The 14,392-nt window shown below is 41.6% G+C and overlaps 1 protein-coding gene across 1 annotated transcript in view; it reads left to right on the top strand.

Moving 5' to 3' along the window:
* LOC136624120 (uncharacterized) overlaps window positions 1-14,392 on the top strand; it is a 132,716-nt gene that overhangs the window by 54,553 nt on the left and 63,771 nt on the right. Inside the window, exons 2-3 of the mRNA XM_066598236.1 lie at window positions 1,233-4,652; window positions 8,452-8,754. Coding sequence (XP_066454333.1) covers window positions 1,233-4,652; window positions 8,452-8,754 — 3,723 coding nt within the window. The remainder of the gene's footprint in view (window positions 1-1,232; window positions 4,653-8,451; window positions 8,755-14,392) is intronic.

Genomic DNA, 14,392 nt, shown 5'->3' with positions numbered 1-14,392 from the left:
TGTGGGATTTTCAGCTCCGCTTTTCAAAAGCCACAACTTTTTAAATTTTCCATCAAAATAGCCATATGAGGGTTTGTTCTTTGTGTACGAGCTGTAATTTTTATTGGTACCATTACATATAACGTATTGTATAACTTCTATTTTTGGGGGGGAGCAAGTGAAAAAACATCAATTCTGCGATTGTTTTTTTTTTTTTACGGCATCCACTATGCAGTGTAAATGACATGATAATTTTTTTTCTATGCATGATTACGACGATACTAAAATCATGCATTTTTTGAGGTTTTCGCAGTTTTGTACAATAAAAAGCCTTTTTTTGGAAAATAATTAGATTATTAAATCGCTGCATTCAAAGACCCATAACAGTTTTTATATTTCCATACATGTAACTGTGTAAGGGCTTGTTTTTAGTGTAACGAGCTGTAGTTTTCATTGATACCATTTTGGGAACGTTACTTTTTTGATCACTGCTATGATGTTTTTTTGTTTTTTTAAGGTAAAATTTGGAGGCTACATTCAGAGTCTCCAGCACTAAATCTATTTTGTCTAAAAAATTCCGTATGGTATGATGGAAGCAGGTTGGACTCTATTATGGTCAAAGCGAGCATCCCAGTGAATTAATTAATCTCTTAGTTAGACATTGCAGTACATTGTATGTATCTACAGAGAGTGGACAAAAATATGCTAACGCCATATGAAATGCATGGGATTTTAATCCTTAGCACTGAGCTGCCCTTTTGACTCCTGCTTGGCTGAAAACTTTTCCAACAAATTTGTGTTTACTTCACCTCTTGCCCTGCTCTGGGTGGTTTTGGGAGCCAGCTGGTAACAGCAGCTGAGTGGCTGAAACCCCTGACCAATGGAACCTTCTTAATCGGGCAGATGGTCACTTCTTCCCAGCCAGATCTGTGTCATATTGTCTCTTCATGTATTATTAAAATATGATTTATAATCCCATATAACTTAAGGCACTCATTTCATACACTGTTTCCATATTTTTGCCCACCCCCTGTTTATGATAACTGATTGTTAATAAAGTATTTTCGATTAAAAACTTGTAACTTATTAAATAAGTAGAGCAAAGTGAGGTTTTTGGAATTATGGCAAATGGTAATTTACACTTATCTCTAACATTTAGAAAGGAATAGGACACTTTAAGTATAACAATATATGTTTGCGGTTGAAATGAGATTTTGTTTATTTCCACATCTTACACTGATTTATCATTACAGACCCCAGAACTAAATGAAGACGCTGAAAATAAAGTAGAGTTTAATGAAGACAGCACGGAGCACTGTACGCTTGAGTTTGTGTCTTTCAATCAGGACCAAGATGAAGATTACTTTGAAACAAGATCATACTTCAGCGATAGCCCCTCTGAATTAAAGAGCGAAGTATTTGAAAGCATCTCCGACGTTGACTCTGTTTCTAGCGATGCGACAGATGAACTGAACAGAAGGACAGATTGTATTTTATTAGACAAGGAGGAATCTGTGTATTCGAATTTTACTAAAATCCAAAGTGGCACTTATTCAAACAACACACACTTCTCAAAAGAAAGCCAAGAAGATCAGACCGAGGCCTCTTCCTGTTTACAAACACAACTCCCGTCTCCTCAGAAAAACCTCACATCTGAGCTAAATAAAGTACAAACTTTGGATAGGAACAAGAAAAGTCTCTTTACTTCTAATGTAAATTTAAGGGAAGATACAGAGAACAATAATGTAACTTTCACCGGGTTGCAGCACAGTGTGACAGTAATTGAGGAAAGCCTTAGAGGTTTGGTGGTTTCCACAGAAATCGGGGCAAATCGAATAAAGAGAGTCAGTGTCATTTCCCATTCAGAAGGTTGCCTGATTTGTGCAAGGTCAGACACTACTATTGTTGCCTCTCGCCAAAGTTTGCCTAATATTCATTTTAGAATTCATAACCGTAAGGACACTGCAGAAGAGTGTAGAAAGAATGGTGCAAATACAGGAGAGTTAAGTACAGCAGATAAGTCAAGCTCTAAAGAAGGTCCGAATCTGGACACAACGTCTGCTTGTGTAGATCAGTCCAATGGAGATTTAATGAGGACTCCAACAAAAAAACCAACGCGAGTAGATAAGTTTAGTCTTTATCAAGAAGACTGGGACCATAGTTCCCATCAACACTGGGAACCTACTAGAGTACTCAATAAACCAGTCCGAAACCAGCACACTAATTCTCTTGATGATGATATTACAGATCTAGGGTGTGGATCTTCAGAAATTCACAAATGTGAAGACAAAGAAAACAGAATTCTGGTTATATTAAACGCCATAGAAGCAAATAAGGGCAATTATACAATAAAACCACATCTAAAACCAAACGTGCCTGAATACAACATAGATGAAGCAAAAAACTATTCAGCAGTTAACAAGGAAGCCACACCAAACCATATGACCATCAGAAAGACTTCCCATCAGGAGTCAGATACCACCAATGATTCATCTAACAAACCTAGTCTTATTATAATATCCATAGAAAGGACAGATGCTCAGGCAACAAGGAACAAACCCAATGAAGTCCATTTTGTAGAAGAACAAAGTATACAGCCTACTTTTGAGCAATCATATGATTTACATGAAAATAGTCAAATACTCGTTCAGGAGTTCTCCAGTGACGATTTAGTCAAAGATGCACTTATTAATCAAGATGATGTCAATGTAGACAGTAGTGATGATGCAGAGAAGAACAATTCTACTGAAGCCCACTTAGATATGAAGGTCTCACTTGAAATGAATACTGATGACATGGCTATTGAAACAAGTCAAGTTAAGCAAAGTCCTCCAATGAAGGACAATGTACTAGACAGCCCTGATCCTAAAAGAATATATCAAGAAGAAGATAATAGTCTGGTTTCAGAGATGAATGACATAGAGTCTGCTAATGTATGTGATTCAGATGAAGAATCCATCGTGGAACAAATTAACTTGTCAAATTCTGTCAAAATGCTGGATGATGACCAGAGCGAAGACAGTACAGATAGCTCAGAGCATGAAGCGTTCAGTTTCTCAGACGATGATGATGACGACATGGAATATGACAGCTTACAAAAGCTAGAAGAGGAAAAGGAGGATATCTTAGGTCATTTACAAGACTCTCCTCCTGAAAGGACCACAAAGAACACGGGCAAGGCTGCAATAGATGTAGATGATGAAAGTACCTACTGTAGCTGCAACAATTGCACTGAAAATGAAGACTGTGAACCATGTAAAGATGTTAATGCTACTAACCAAGAGATGGATTTGAGTGAGAGATCTTCAGGATTGCCGCCAATTTTAGAGGTTCCCCCAGAAAGCAATCAATCAGCCCAGTCAGAAAATGACCTAAATGTAGATGAAAAAGCAGAAAGAACAGTGAGTAGTATACAAAGCAAACAATTACACTCTCTTAAAGCTCCATTTATAAACAGTAGACAGCTGGCCGATCTATATAGAGATGAGCAGTCTTCAGATTTCTCTGATGAAGACCCAGGTGAAAGTAGCTTCCTCTATAACAGGAGTATGAGAAAAGCTTCAGGACCAGGGAGGATTGACCTAGACAATTTTATTCGATTCAGAAGTAATATTTCAAGTGTTAAGATTCCTGAGCCATCTGTACCATCCAACACCCAAGAGCAAGCTGAACCATCCAACACCCAAGAGCAAGCTGAACCATCCAACACCGAAGAGCAAGCTGAACCATCCAACAACCATGAGCAGGCTGAACCATACAACAACCAAGATTTTTCCAAGCCCCAATTGGATAGTAACAATATGAAAAATAGTAATAAAAATGTGGAAGGCAAACGGTTAAAAGAAAGGCTATCATGGGCCCATAAGTCCTTTTCAAGCCTTTTTGATTTTAAAAATGTAGAAAAAGAAAATACAACTCAAAGCTTGGAAACTGTCCACACCAAAGATGAAAGGAAAAGGATCAGACCTCATCAAATGTCATGGAGAGCCTTGCGAAAGAACAAGGAAAGAGACTCAATCAAAAGACTTAGTGTAGTAACATTATCCACGAACGTCATCACGCCAAACAAACCAAGGAAGGGGTCTAAAGAAAAGATTGATACCTGCAGTGAGAATCATTCATCAGTGGTTCCAGACTTACTCAGCAGTTCTACAGCGCAAATAAAAGATAGTAGCTACATGGAATTCAATGATAACCATGTGGTGCCCACTTCACCAGAATCTGCTGCTGAGGATGTTGATGTGCTAAGTCCTGTAAAGTGTGGCACCACTACAAATGCAAGAAATTCGTTTGATCACTCTATGGACTGTACAACATTTAATCCAAATGAGCCTTCAATGATGAGACAATCATCAAGCACGTCTTATGCAAATATTTTTTCCAATTCTGACCTTAACTCAATGCCTTGTCGACCTATGAGTCCGAAACCACAAAGTCAGTGGCCTAACTATCAGCGTAAAAGCCTTCGAAATTCTAGGGCCAGTGCCGCGTCCATGACTTCATTAGGAACCACTTCTCCTTTAGATGGCTACTTGGACACGACCGATGGATCCATGATATTTAAACCATGGATAAATGAGAATGAGACCCTGAAGGAGGACAGTGGGATCAGCAGCCAGTCCCAAGCCAGCATATACACAGCTTCTTCAACCAGCGACATACTAAAGGAAGATGTAAGTACATGATAGCACTTTTTAAAATTAGAATTTCCATAGAATCAAAGTATTACACAATCACAATATGCTCTCTGTGAATTCAGTTATTCCAAGTCCTCGTAAAAGCATGTCAGAATTAAAAGACCTAATCAGCTCTAATAAAGATTTTTGGAAATAGGCAGGATGCACAGGGTGATTCCAAAAGAATGGTGCAAAACTAAAGCCGATTTATTTCAATATGAATTGACATACAACATCCAGAATAACTTGAAAAGACAGAGGAACTCTTCAAGTTTTTATTGCACCTTACAGATGTTTGATGTGAGTGCTATTGATAACACAAGACTACCTAAAACAACACATCTCCACAGCAGTGGAATCGATAACAGAGCATATGCCGGAATCGGCAGCCTGGACTACCAACTGGACACCTGCTGTGTCACCAATGGTACCCACATCAAAATCTGTAAGGTGCAATAAAAACTTGAAGAGTTCTTCTGTCTTTTTCAGTTATTCTGAATGTTGTATGTCAATTCAAGTGTGAAGAAATCAGCTTTGCTTTTCCACATTCTGTTTGAATCACCCTGTATTTTCGAGCAGATAATGTCTCTCCTCTCAACCATTTGAAATGGTTGTCCAACCCTATGAAATATTTTTAATGAGCCCTTCCAATGGTGTAAAATAACAAAAGTAGTAATACTTTACTGATCCCTTACTGCTCCTGTGTTGATGCTTCTGATGTCCCCCGACAATCTCTGTTCTTCCTGCTCCAGCATGGATATGTCGATATCCATAAGGTCACCGCTCTGGCCAGAGATCATATGTCATGTCAACGTGTAATTTCTGGAAGAGACAGAACAGAGACCACCAGGGTACTGGGAAAGTATCAGCACAGCAAAGGCAGAGGATTGGGAAGGTGACTATTACTCCTTTGGTATTTCACACAATTATAAGCTGTTTTAACAAATATTTATGAGGTTGGGAAACCCATCTGAAGTTAAAAGAAACATGCTTCAGGGCTGACTTTCTATTACAAATGGTTGGCAATGTTTGGGTCAGCAATTTAACCGCCAGCAGATGGCGTAACAGGCCAATAGCTATGATGGCAAGCGAAAAAAAATCCTAAGGATTGAACAAGTGTTGTAGGAGTTTCTAAGAATGTGTAATCATCTGAGGCTTTGTGGTATGGCACTCAGCTGGCTAATCACTTGTAAAACCACATCCTGTCATCGGCCATAATGTATTATTTGGGGTACAATCTGTGAGCACAGATGACTCAAAATCCGTTACCCTTAATTATTCAAAAGAGTCTGATGACAAAATTCTCCATGTTCATAGTTTTCCTTCCTATTCAGGTTTCTTGCAGCTCTCACTAGTCCGAGTGTGAAGCGTCACATTGATGATGGTGCATACCTAGCTTGCTATACTTTGCATGTTCTTCTCTGATTAAGAAGTGAAGATATAAATCATAATTGTATTAATCATGTAAAAGCATATGTGAGATTAAAAAATGATCTGCTTTTTTTCAGAAACTACTACTTTTGAGTAAACACTTTCGGGGACATTTATAAAATGTTTTATGCCAGTCTCTGGTGTGAAAAAGTTACAAAAATGTTGTGCAAGGCTTGCTTGCTCAAAACTTTTGCAATTTTTGGTGGTCTGTGCCACCATCAATCACTTTCCTGAAAAGTGGGCATGGCTATTGGGAAGGGGTGTGGCTACCCCAGACCGAGACATTCTTGTATAAATTTTGCCAAACACTGGCGTAAATTATACCACACATGTACGGCAGATCAAATCTGGGTCTTAATAAATGTCCCCCTTTGTTCGCAGGTTGCAGCTCAGCCATATTCTAGTGAGGTGCAATGCTAGATAGCCCATTTCCCAGACCTCTCCTTCTAATATCATACTACCAAATGACTTTACCTACATGAATGACAGAGCAGTCGTGAGGAAATTCACCTTCCCCATCACTACTTTGGCTTCTGTTCACTGTAAATCAGTGATCTCTCGTTTTTTTTATTTTGTAGATCATCTGCTTTCCCATTACCTGTCTAATAATTCTGCAAGACACAAGTTAGCAGACATTAAAGGAGTATTTCCATCTCCACGGGATATGCCCACCTCTGGGAGCATCACCTATTTTGAGCAAGGGTCCTACTGTTTTAAGCCACCCTAAATGTGGTGGATGGAGGCGGTCAGGGGGACAAAAATTGTCAAGCACCCTGTGCTACACTGTTTCCATAATTCCCATAGAAGTAATGGGAATTACACATACAGCATAGTACAGCGGGCTTGTCTGTTTCTGTAAGTGTAGAAACAGTGTAGCTTGCTCTGCTACATTGTTTGCTCAACTCTCATTGACTTCTATGGGAGCTATGCACACAGTGTAGCTCAGTTGTTGTTGTCATCCTGGCCACCTTGTTATCAGTAGTGTTTCCATCTCAGTCATGTTTAGCCAAGATGGGAACACCTTTTTAATGCACATTAGTTCTCATTCAAACAGAAAATCCCTCCCATAATTCCTTGGTCCTTCAATAATTATTTGCTCACTCAGCTAACAATCTAAATGTACAGAATTATTATGAGGTTTAAGAGGCTTTCTGCTTTAGACAATCCTTTTTTCTTAAAAGGGTCCTCTAATGATTAGTTGATAATAGGATATTTCCCAGCAATCATCTGTAAACTGCATAGGAACCTACTGTAGCAGGAAGTGTTCAACTCCCTACAGCACCCCCGCAGGATATATAAAGAATTACAAAATTTTCCATTAAAACCAATGCACACATCAGATCATCCAGAGTGAAAGATGCTCTGTATTACTGCCAATTTAGGATTCGGAATGGGGATACTTCTGTATTAATTCATAATTCCTTAAAGGGGTTGTCCGGAACTTTTACTATTCATGATCTATCCTGAGAAGAGGTGCTCTATAGTTCATCATCGGGGGTCCACCACTCGGGATCCTTGCTGATCACCAGGCCCACTGTTGATGGGGACAGTGCTAGAAACAGATAGAGCTATCACTGAATCCAGTGGGGGCTGTGCCTGCAGTACCAAACCGGACCACTGCAATACAGACAACACTATGTGCTTCCAGCGCTTTCTGCACTGACAGGGTGCCCGGCTATCAGCTAACTGGTAGGGATCCTGAGTGGCAGACCCCTGCCGATGAGCTATTGAAGACCTATCCTGAGGATAGCTCATCAACAGTAAAAGTCCTGGACAACCCCTTCAATAGAATATCTGAAAATGTTTTTTCTCAACCAGACAACCTTTTCAAGTGTCACTTTGTCATGATGTCTGCCCTCTATCATTCAGAGCTTTAGGAAGCCACAAATCTGTGCACCTCACTTTCCATGGGCTCTATAGCAATGGTGTGGATCTATGTCAATTGCACATTGGATATTCTATGGCTTTATTATAAGATTCAACTTTATAAGGCTAATGATTAAAAGCTTCCATGTGCTTCATGTGTGGCCACAAGAAATGTTCTGTTTATTTATGTACAATAGTGAAATTCCTAAATCCTTCCCAGAATTTAAAGGGATCCTGTCATCAGGTTCGGGAAGTTTGACTCGGAGCTGAGCTCTGAGTCACGGAGGCGGGCTGTGACAGCTTCTCCCCGCCCACATCATGCAGACTGACAGCTCTCTCTCATGAGTCAAACTTCATGAACCTGGTGACAGAGTCGAACTTGTGACAGGGTCCCTTCAATGCTATTTTTTTTTTGTATATATCACTGAATTCTATAAATATGGGACGTTTCGGGTCAGTATTGTCTTTTATACCTCTTACTTAAAACTGATACAAACAGGATACTAGACTACAAAATCAAACAAAAGCTATAAAGATGCAGAGGGAGAAAGTCCTTCCGAAGAAGAAGACCTCTGAGTTTCTGGTGTTCACATTCCCCAACATGGAAACAAGTATTACTGCTACATTGCCCATACTGACGTCTGTGGAACAGGCACCATTCTCAGAGAAAAGCAATACTAAGTCGTTGTTCAGGAGCCTCAGCTGTGACGACCTATGGGTAAATCAGAGAAAACAGGAGATGCAAGTAGACAAGACAGAGAGCACAATTCAAGGAGAGAGTCACATGCACAATGAGTTACAAGTAAGAACGGCATCCATCCTTCCGCGTTATCCTCTACTGTCTTATGCGCACTCTTTTCTTTCATTCTAACCTTTCACATGGTTCTTTGCTAAGGATGTGGGCGCTAAAACAAATTTATTCAGATGGCCAAGGCCAAACGAAAGGAATAAAAAAATGATTGGCCATCAGCTTTAATTATATTACCTTAAAGGGCTTCTGGGCATTTAACCCTTGTAGTATTGATGACGTATACTCAGGATAGGTCATCAATAGTTGATCGTTGGTGGTTCCCCGCTCATGATCCCCAGCGATCGGCTGATCTCAGCCCCCACATTCACTGCAGCATGCTGGTTGTTCACAGCTTCCAAATTGGGGTTGGAGCCACTAGTGCAATAATTAATTTCAATGGGCACAAAGTCTTCTATTACTCTTTGGCTCCAAGCCCAATATGGACAGAGCTGTCAATATTGGGCCTGCTACAGTGAGTGTGGGGGCTGAGATCAGCTGATCACCATGGACTCCCATCAATCAACTACTGATGACCTATACTGAGGATCAGTCATCAATATCCAGAAATATCCAGAATGTGCCTTTTAATGACAATGAATTAGGTTGACAGGTTTCAGGAGCTTTCACATGGTTGGATGTGCATGCAGATGTAGCAACCATGTACTGAGAGGCCAACCATATCATGCTGTTATTTTGGCATTAGATGACAACTTAGTATAAAATATGTCTTCTAGTGTCGCTGCTATTAGTTGGTAGTAATGCCTAATTAATGCATTATATATCAATACCAATGCCGGTGCCTAACCTCAAGTGATATAATCCACAGGTATCAAGTGAGTATTAAAGGGACTCTCGGCTCCTATGAGCAGCATAAAATAAAGTTATGTACTAATAGATGTGGAGCTGAGTCTGAGGAGGTCACTCTCATACTCACCTTCCTCCCTATTCCCCCACTGACCACCCACTAAATCTAAACTCCCTTTATATAACAGACTACTTATGCATGCACTCATAATGAAAGGACTAGTTCTGTTATTATGAGTGCACACATAAGTAGTCCTCTGTATACAATGATTGACTGCTTTGCAGGCAGACAGTGAAGGAATGGGGAGGAAGGCGAGTGTGAGAGTGACCTCCCCAGACTCAGCTCCCCATTTTCTATTAGCCTATAACTTTAGTTTATGGGACTGGCTCATAAGAACTGACATCTCTTTTAATCTCACCATGCACGCAAAAATACAGCACTCCTGAGAAATTCAATGCCGTACCTTATTTAAACGAACGTTTTATCGTGGCTATTTTGCCGAAATAAGATGTTGGCCAAAAATCGCGATCACCTGAAGCATTGGATTCCAATGTGTTCATTTAGATGGGTGATTTTCCGGTATGTTGAATCAGTCGGGCAAAAAAAATAGCACATACATTGCGGATTCCGGCTGGCTGCTTTTACGCGCAGCTGTAAAAGATGGGTCTTGTCCTATCATTTGGCAGTGATCAACCGTCAGCTCCCATAGAAGCCTATGGGAGCTGCCGGCAAGGGGAAGGACTTTAGCAGCAGCTCGCACTGCTAAGCTCCCGTTCACCTCCCTCCCCTTCTCCTTGCCGGCAGCTTCCAAAGGCTTCTATGGGAGCTTCTATTGCCGCAATCAGCCAGTGGAGTAAGGGGGAGAGTTTAGCATCGCTAGGCTCTCTCCCTCTGGCTGACGGAGTTCCATGCTGCGGCGCATATATGCCGCATCCCGCCATGTGAATGGGCGAGAAAACGCAGGATTCAGCCGCGGCTTTCTCTCGTTCATGCTATTTTCAGCCGCGATACAGACGGCCGAAGATCCCAACGCTTGTGAGAAAGAGGCCTTAGACAGAGAGAAAGTCCCCATAAAACATTTTATACAATATTAGCAAACTAATGCAGTTCATTTCCTGGGAGATCAGTTCAGGGAACAAACTGACCTGGTAAATGCATTACAAAAAGCAATTACAAAGATCAATTACCTCTCATTACGATTCCTACTTTGAGCTTTTCATCTTTGCTTTAGTGAAATTCCATATATGGTATCTCACTAGTACATTTTCATCTTTCTTGAAGTAAGCTTTTAAAGGGTTTGTAAAACTTGTAGCTATTGATTACCTATGCTTAGAATAGTAGTAGATTGGTGGGGATCCAACGTCTGGGACCTCCAACAAGCAGCTGTTCCCCTGGGCCAGTGTCTTTCTTTGAAAGCAGACAGCTCCATACATTGCACAATGGCCTGAGATGGTATTGCAGGCTGTGTCCCAATCACTTCAGTGAGACTCAAGCTGCAATACTAACCCAGGTCACTGCACAATGTACGGAGCTGTCTGCTTCCAAACATAAAACATGGGAAACAGCTGCTCTCCGGGGATCCCAGGCGGTGGGCCAATCTGGTACTCCTGAGGATAGGTCAGCAATAGCGAGAAGTGAGACAGCCCCATTAACAGCAGTGCATCATGGTACATCCTATTTTAGAGATGCATCTTTAATCGAGCTTCTGGTTTGGGTGGTGGTGCAATACAGCTTTATGGTAGCCATAAAGACGCAGCTTGTAGGCCATTCCCATGGAAAACATGGCAATGCTACTCATGTTTTCTGCACATGCCTGTGTCTTTGTCCAACTCAAGGATGGATTTAACTCTTCTAGAATTATATTAGTATTGAAATCACATTAACCTAAAGGTAGAGCTGCTGCTCCTAGGATTGTGTTAAGGACTAGTGATGAGCGATTAGTGCAATAATCAGCTTGTGTCTGTATCAGGTCAATTCCAACTCCCATTAAAGTCAATGGGAGTGAAAATTCAGTGGATACATTATCATTTGTTAGTTTCTCTCTAATAGTACCCTACCGATGAGCAGAGCTACCCTGTTTCCCTGAGAATAAGACCTACCCCGAAAATAAGCCCTAGCATGATTTTTAAATAGTGTCCAGGTAGCTGCACATGTAAAAATGAAATATTTTGGAGCAAAAATTAATATAAGACACTGTCTTATTTTCAGGGAAACACGGTAACAAAGGCACGTGGAGCTAGCCAACAGATTATAGACCCTTCAATCTATCATTTGGCTAGGTTCACAAACTTTAGTGTTCTAAAATCACAACTGCCAAGATGTCAATTGACCAGACCTCACAAAGAAGAGCTCAACAACCAAAGTCCAAGAAATTTTATGTAACAAAGCTAGTTGAACGGTTTACACGCCTAAGACCATTCTCAGACAAATGTAGTTTTAAACCCTTCAGCTTCAGGACAAAATTCTGTTCTAGAATCAGAATAGTCGAAGGTGTGTTGCCTGCACTTATTCTTTGCCATCTGTCCGATTCGCTGGTTCAGGCCCCAGTTTATGGGCTCCCAAGATGACTGTAATTTGCTATCTGGCTAATGTACACTGTGCACTGCTCTCTGATTGGCTAGCGCTGATCACGTGAACAGCTTTGGCTAGTCAAGGTTTAGTTTATTGGTAGTCCAACACTATCAATGCATTGTGTGGATTAGGTAGTCTGAAGATTGGGTCGGCCATCTTGGAAGGCTGAAAATAGAACCTTAAAGTGGCAAATCAGGCGGACAGCAGGAAAGAACAAGTGCAGGTTCAATCCGGGGCGTAACTATAGGGGTTGCAGGGGATGCGGTTGTACCCGGGCCCAGGAGCCTTAGGGGTTCCATAAGGCCTCTCTTCTCCATATAGGAAACCCAGTACTATGAGTAAAGCATTATAGTTGGGGGCCCTGTTACAGGTTTTGCATCGGGGCCCGGGAGCTTCAAGTTACGCCTCTGGGTTCAATAATATACCAAGTTCTCCCTGAGGGTCACTTTAGGCCTCATGCACACCCACACACATGGATTCTGCTGCAGCAGCGGAATCCGCCCGTGCCCGCAGACATGGGCATTAAAAGACAGGTTCTTACGTCTCTGGATCCAGCGCGGGTCTCCTCCATCATGGCTGGATCTTTTTTCTTCAGCATGGTGGATGCGTCCAGGTGCACCGCCCGGTGCAGGCGCAGTGCCTTCCTTTTTTATCTTCTGCCTTCCCATGGATCCGTGGCATGTCCGCAGTGATAACCGAGGATGTTCCGCAGCAGGAACGTCTTCCATTGACTTCAATGGAAGCTGTCCCTGTGGGATCCGCAGGAAAATAGAGCATGCTGCGATTTTACTTCGGCACGGAACGGCCACAAATAAAATCTGCTGGTGTGCGTGAAGAGAGGAATCTCGCCTTAGGTGTGCATGGCTGTATTTGGGATCTGTATGACAGAAATCCCAAATACACCACCCATAGAATGCTAGGCGCCAATTCTGTACCCCTACAAGCCTCTAATCTTACACTGAGGCAAACAGAGTTCTTTATCTCATTGAGTCCATCAAAACCTGTGCTATGCTTGAACATATGCCCCATTATAGAGGTATGCTTCCATGGGAAGAACATGGTGCATAATGAAAATGGTGCAAATGGAATACACTACGAGTCAGCAGAACACAGATATAAGGCAAACATTTGCTGAAATGGCAGATCTTAACTTTGTCTTCTAAACTTTGACCATTATTTGGAGACTTTCCATTGTGCAAACATCGACTGTTTGAACTATTGTGTTGGATTTTTTCCATCCAATCAGACATTGTAAAAAGGCTTACCGTTTACAGTGACAGACCAGTAGGGGGCGTACGTATCAGCATTGACAATTAAAATGGTGCTGAAAAGTATTCCAAGGTATTATTATTTTTGCATCAAGAAATGTTTCAAGCCGTGAATGAGAAGCCCTGACCCTGGCGACAGACGTGGTCACTGGTCATGGAGAAATGAATTTGAGCAGAAAAGCCGGAGAAATGAACGGAGCTGTTTTCTGTAAGCAGAACCTTGCGTAACAACATGTAGGGCCAAATTAGATCAAATGTGACTGTTTCCTCTCTGGGCTGAGTAATCAGGGGTTTCTGTTGTTAAGCTGAGGCCTGCACGGATGATCTCCGGTCATCTTTTGCGCATGTTTAGCCAGCGTGTCTCAAAATGATTTGAAACTTGGTTGCTTTAGATATAGTATAGTAATAAGAGCTTAATGGTCCTTTTAGATGAGCCAAATCCTCAGTCCATTCTAACGAGCCATTTCAATCGAGGCGTCTTTGTGTCCCGGGCACAAATGAGCATGCAATACGGGCAGAAAAATTACCGTAAAATACACTGACGCGTGTGCAAGAAAGACTCATTCATAGCGCAAAACCGTACGCAATTGCTTATTGGCTTATGTGCATGAACGATCGTTAGTATGATTGCCTGTCCCCGTAGGCTGGCTGTACATCTCCCTCTTCACACGGTGGGATGTACTGCTGATCAGCAAGCATTTTTATACCCGCTGAAACTGAACGATCAGCTGCCAAACGAGCTATCGAAGTAACCTTCCGGCCTGATGATGGACTTGCATGTACCTCCGCCATTAGTTATCCCGCACAATGGGTAGATGAGAAGACAAGAGTCATCTGGCTGTGAAGAGTCCTGCTGATTCATGAAGTATCCAGCTACCCATGCTGCCTTGCTCTTGATGGACAGCTCCTTTTATTCCCTGTTACACATGTAATCCTGTCTATCGAAAGGAGGCGGTGATGGCTTGGCAGTTTATGATTTGGCTTAATGGATGACTCTTCTCTGCTA

This window comes from Eleutherodactylus coqui, chromosome 1 (assembly GCF_035609145.1).
Source record: "Eleutherodactylus coqui strain aEleCoq1 chromosome 1, aEleCoq1.hap1, whole genome shotgun sequence".
In the NCBI taxonomy this organism is placed as follows: Eukaryota; Metazoa; Chordata; class Amphibia; order Anura; family Eleutherodactylidae; genus Eleutherodactylus; species Eleutherodactylus coqui.
The sequence above is the reverse complement of the archived record's forward strand: the minus strand, read 5'-3'. Positions and strand labels throughout refer to the sequence as shown.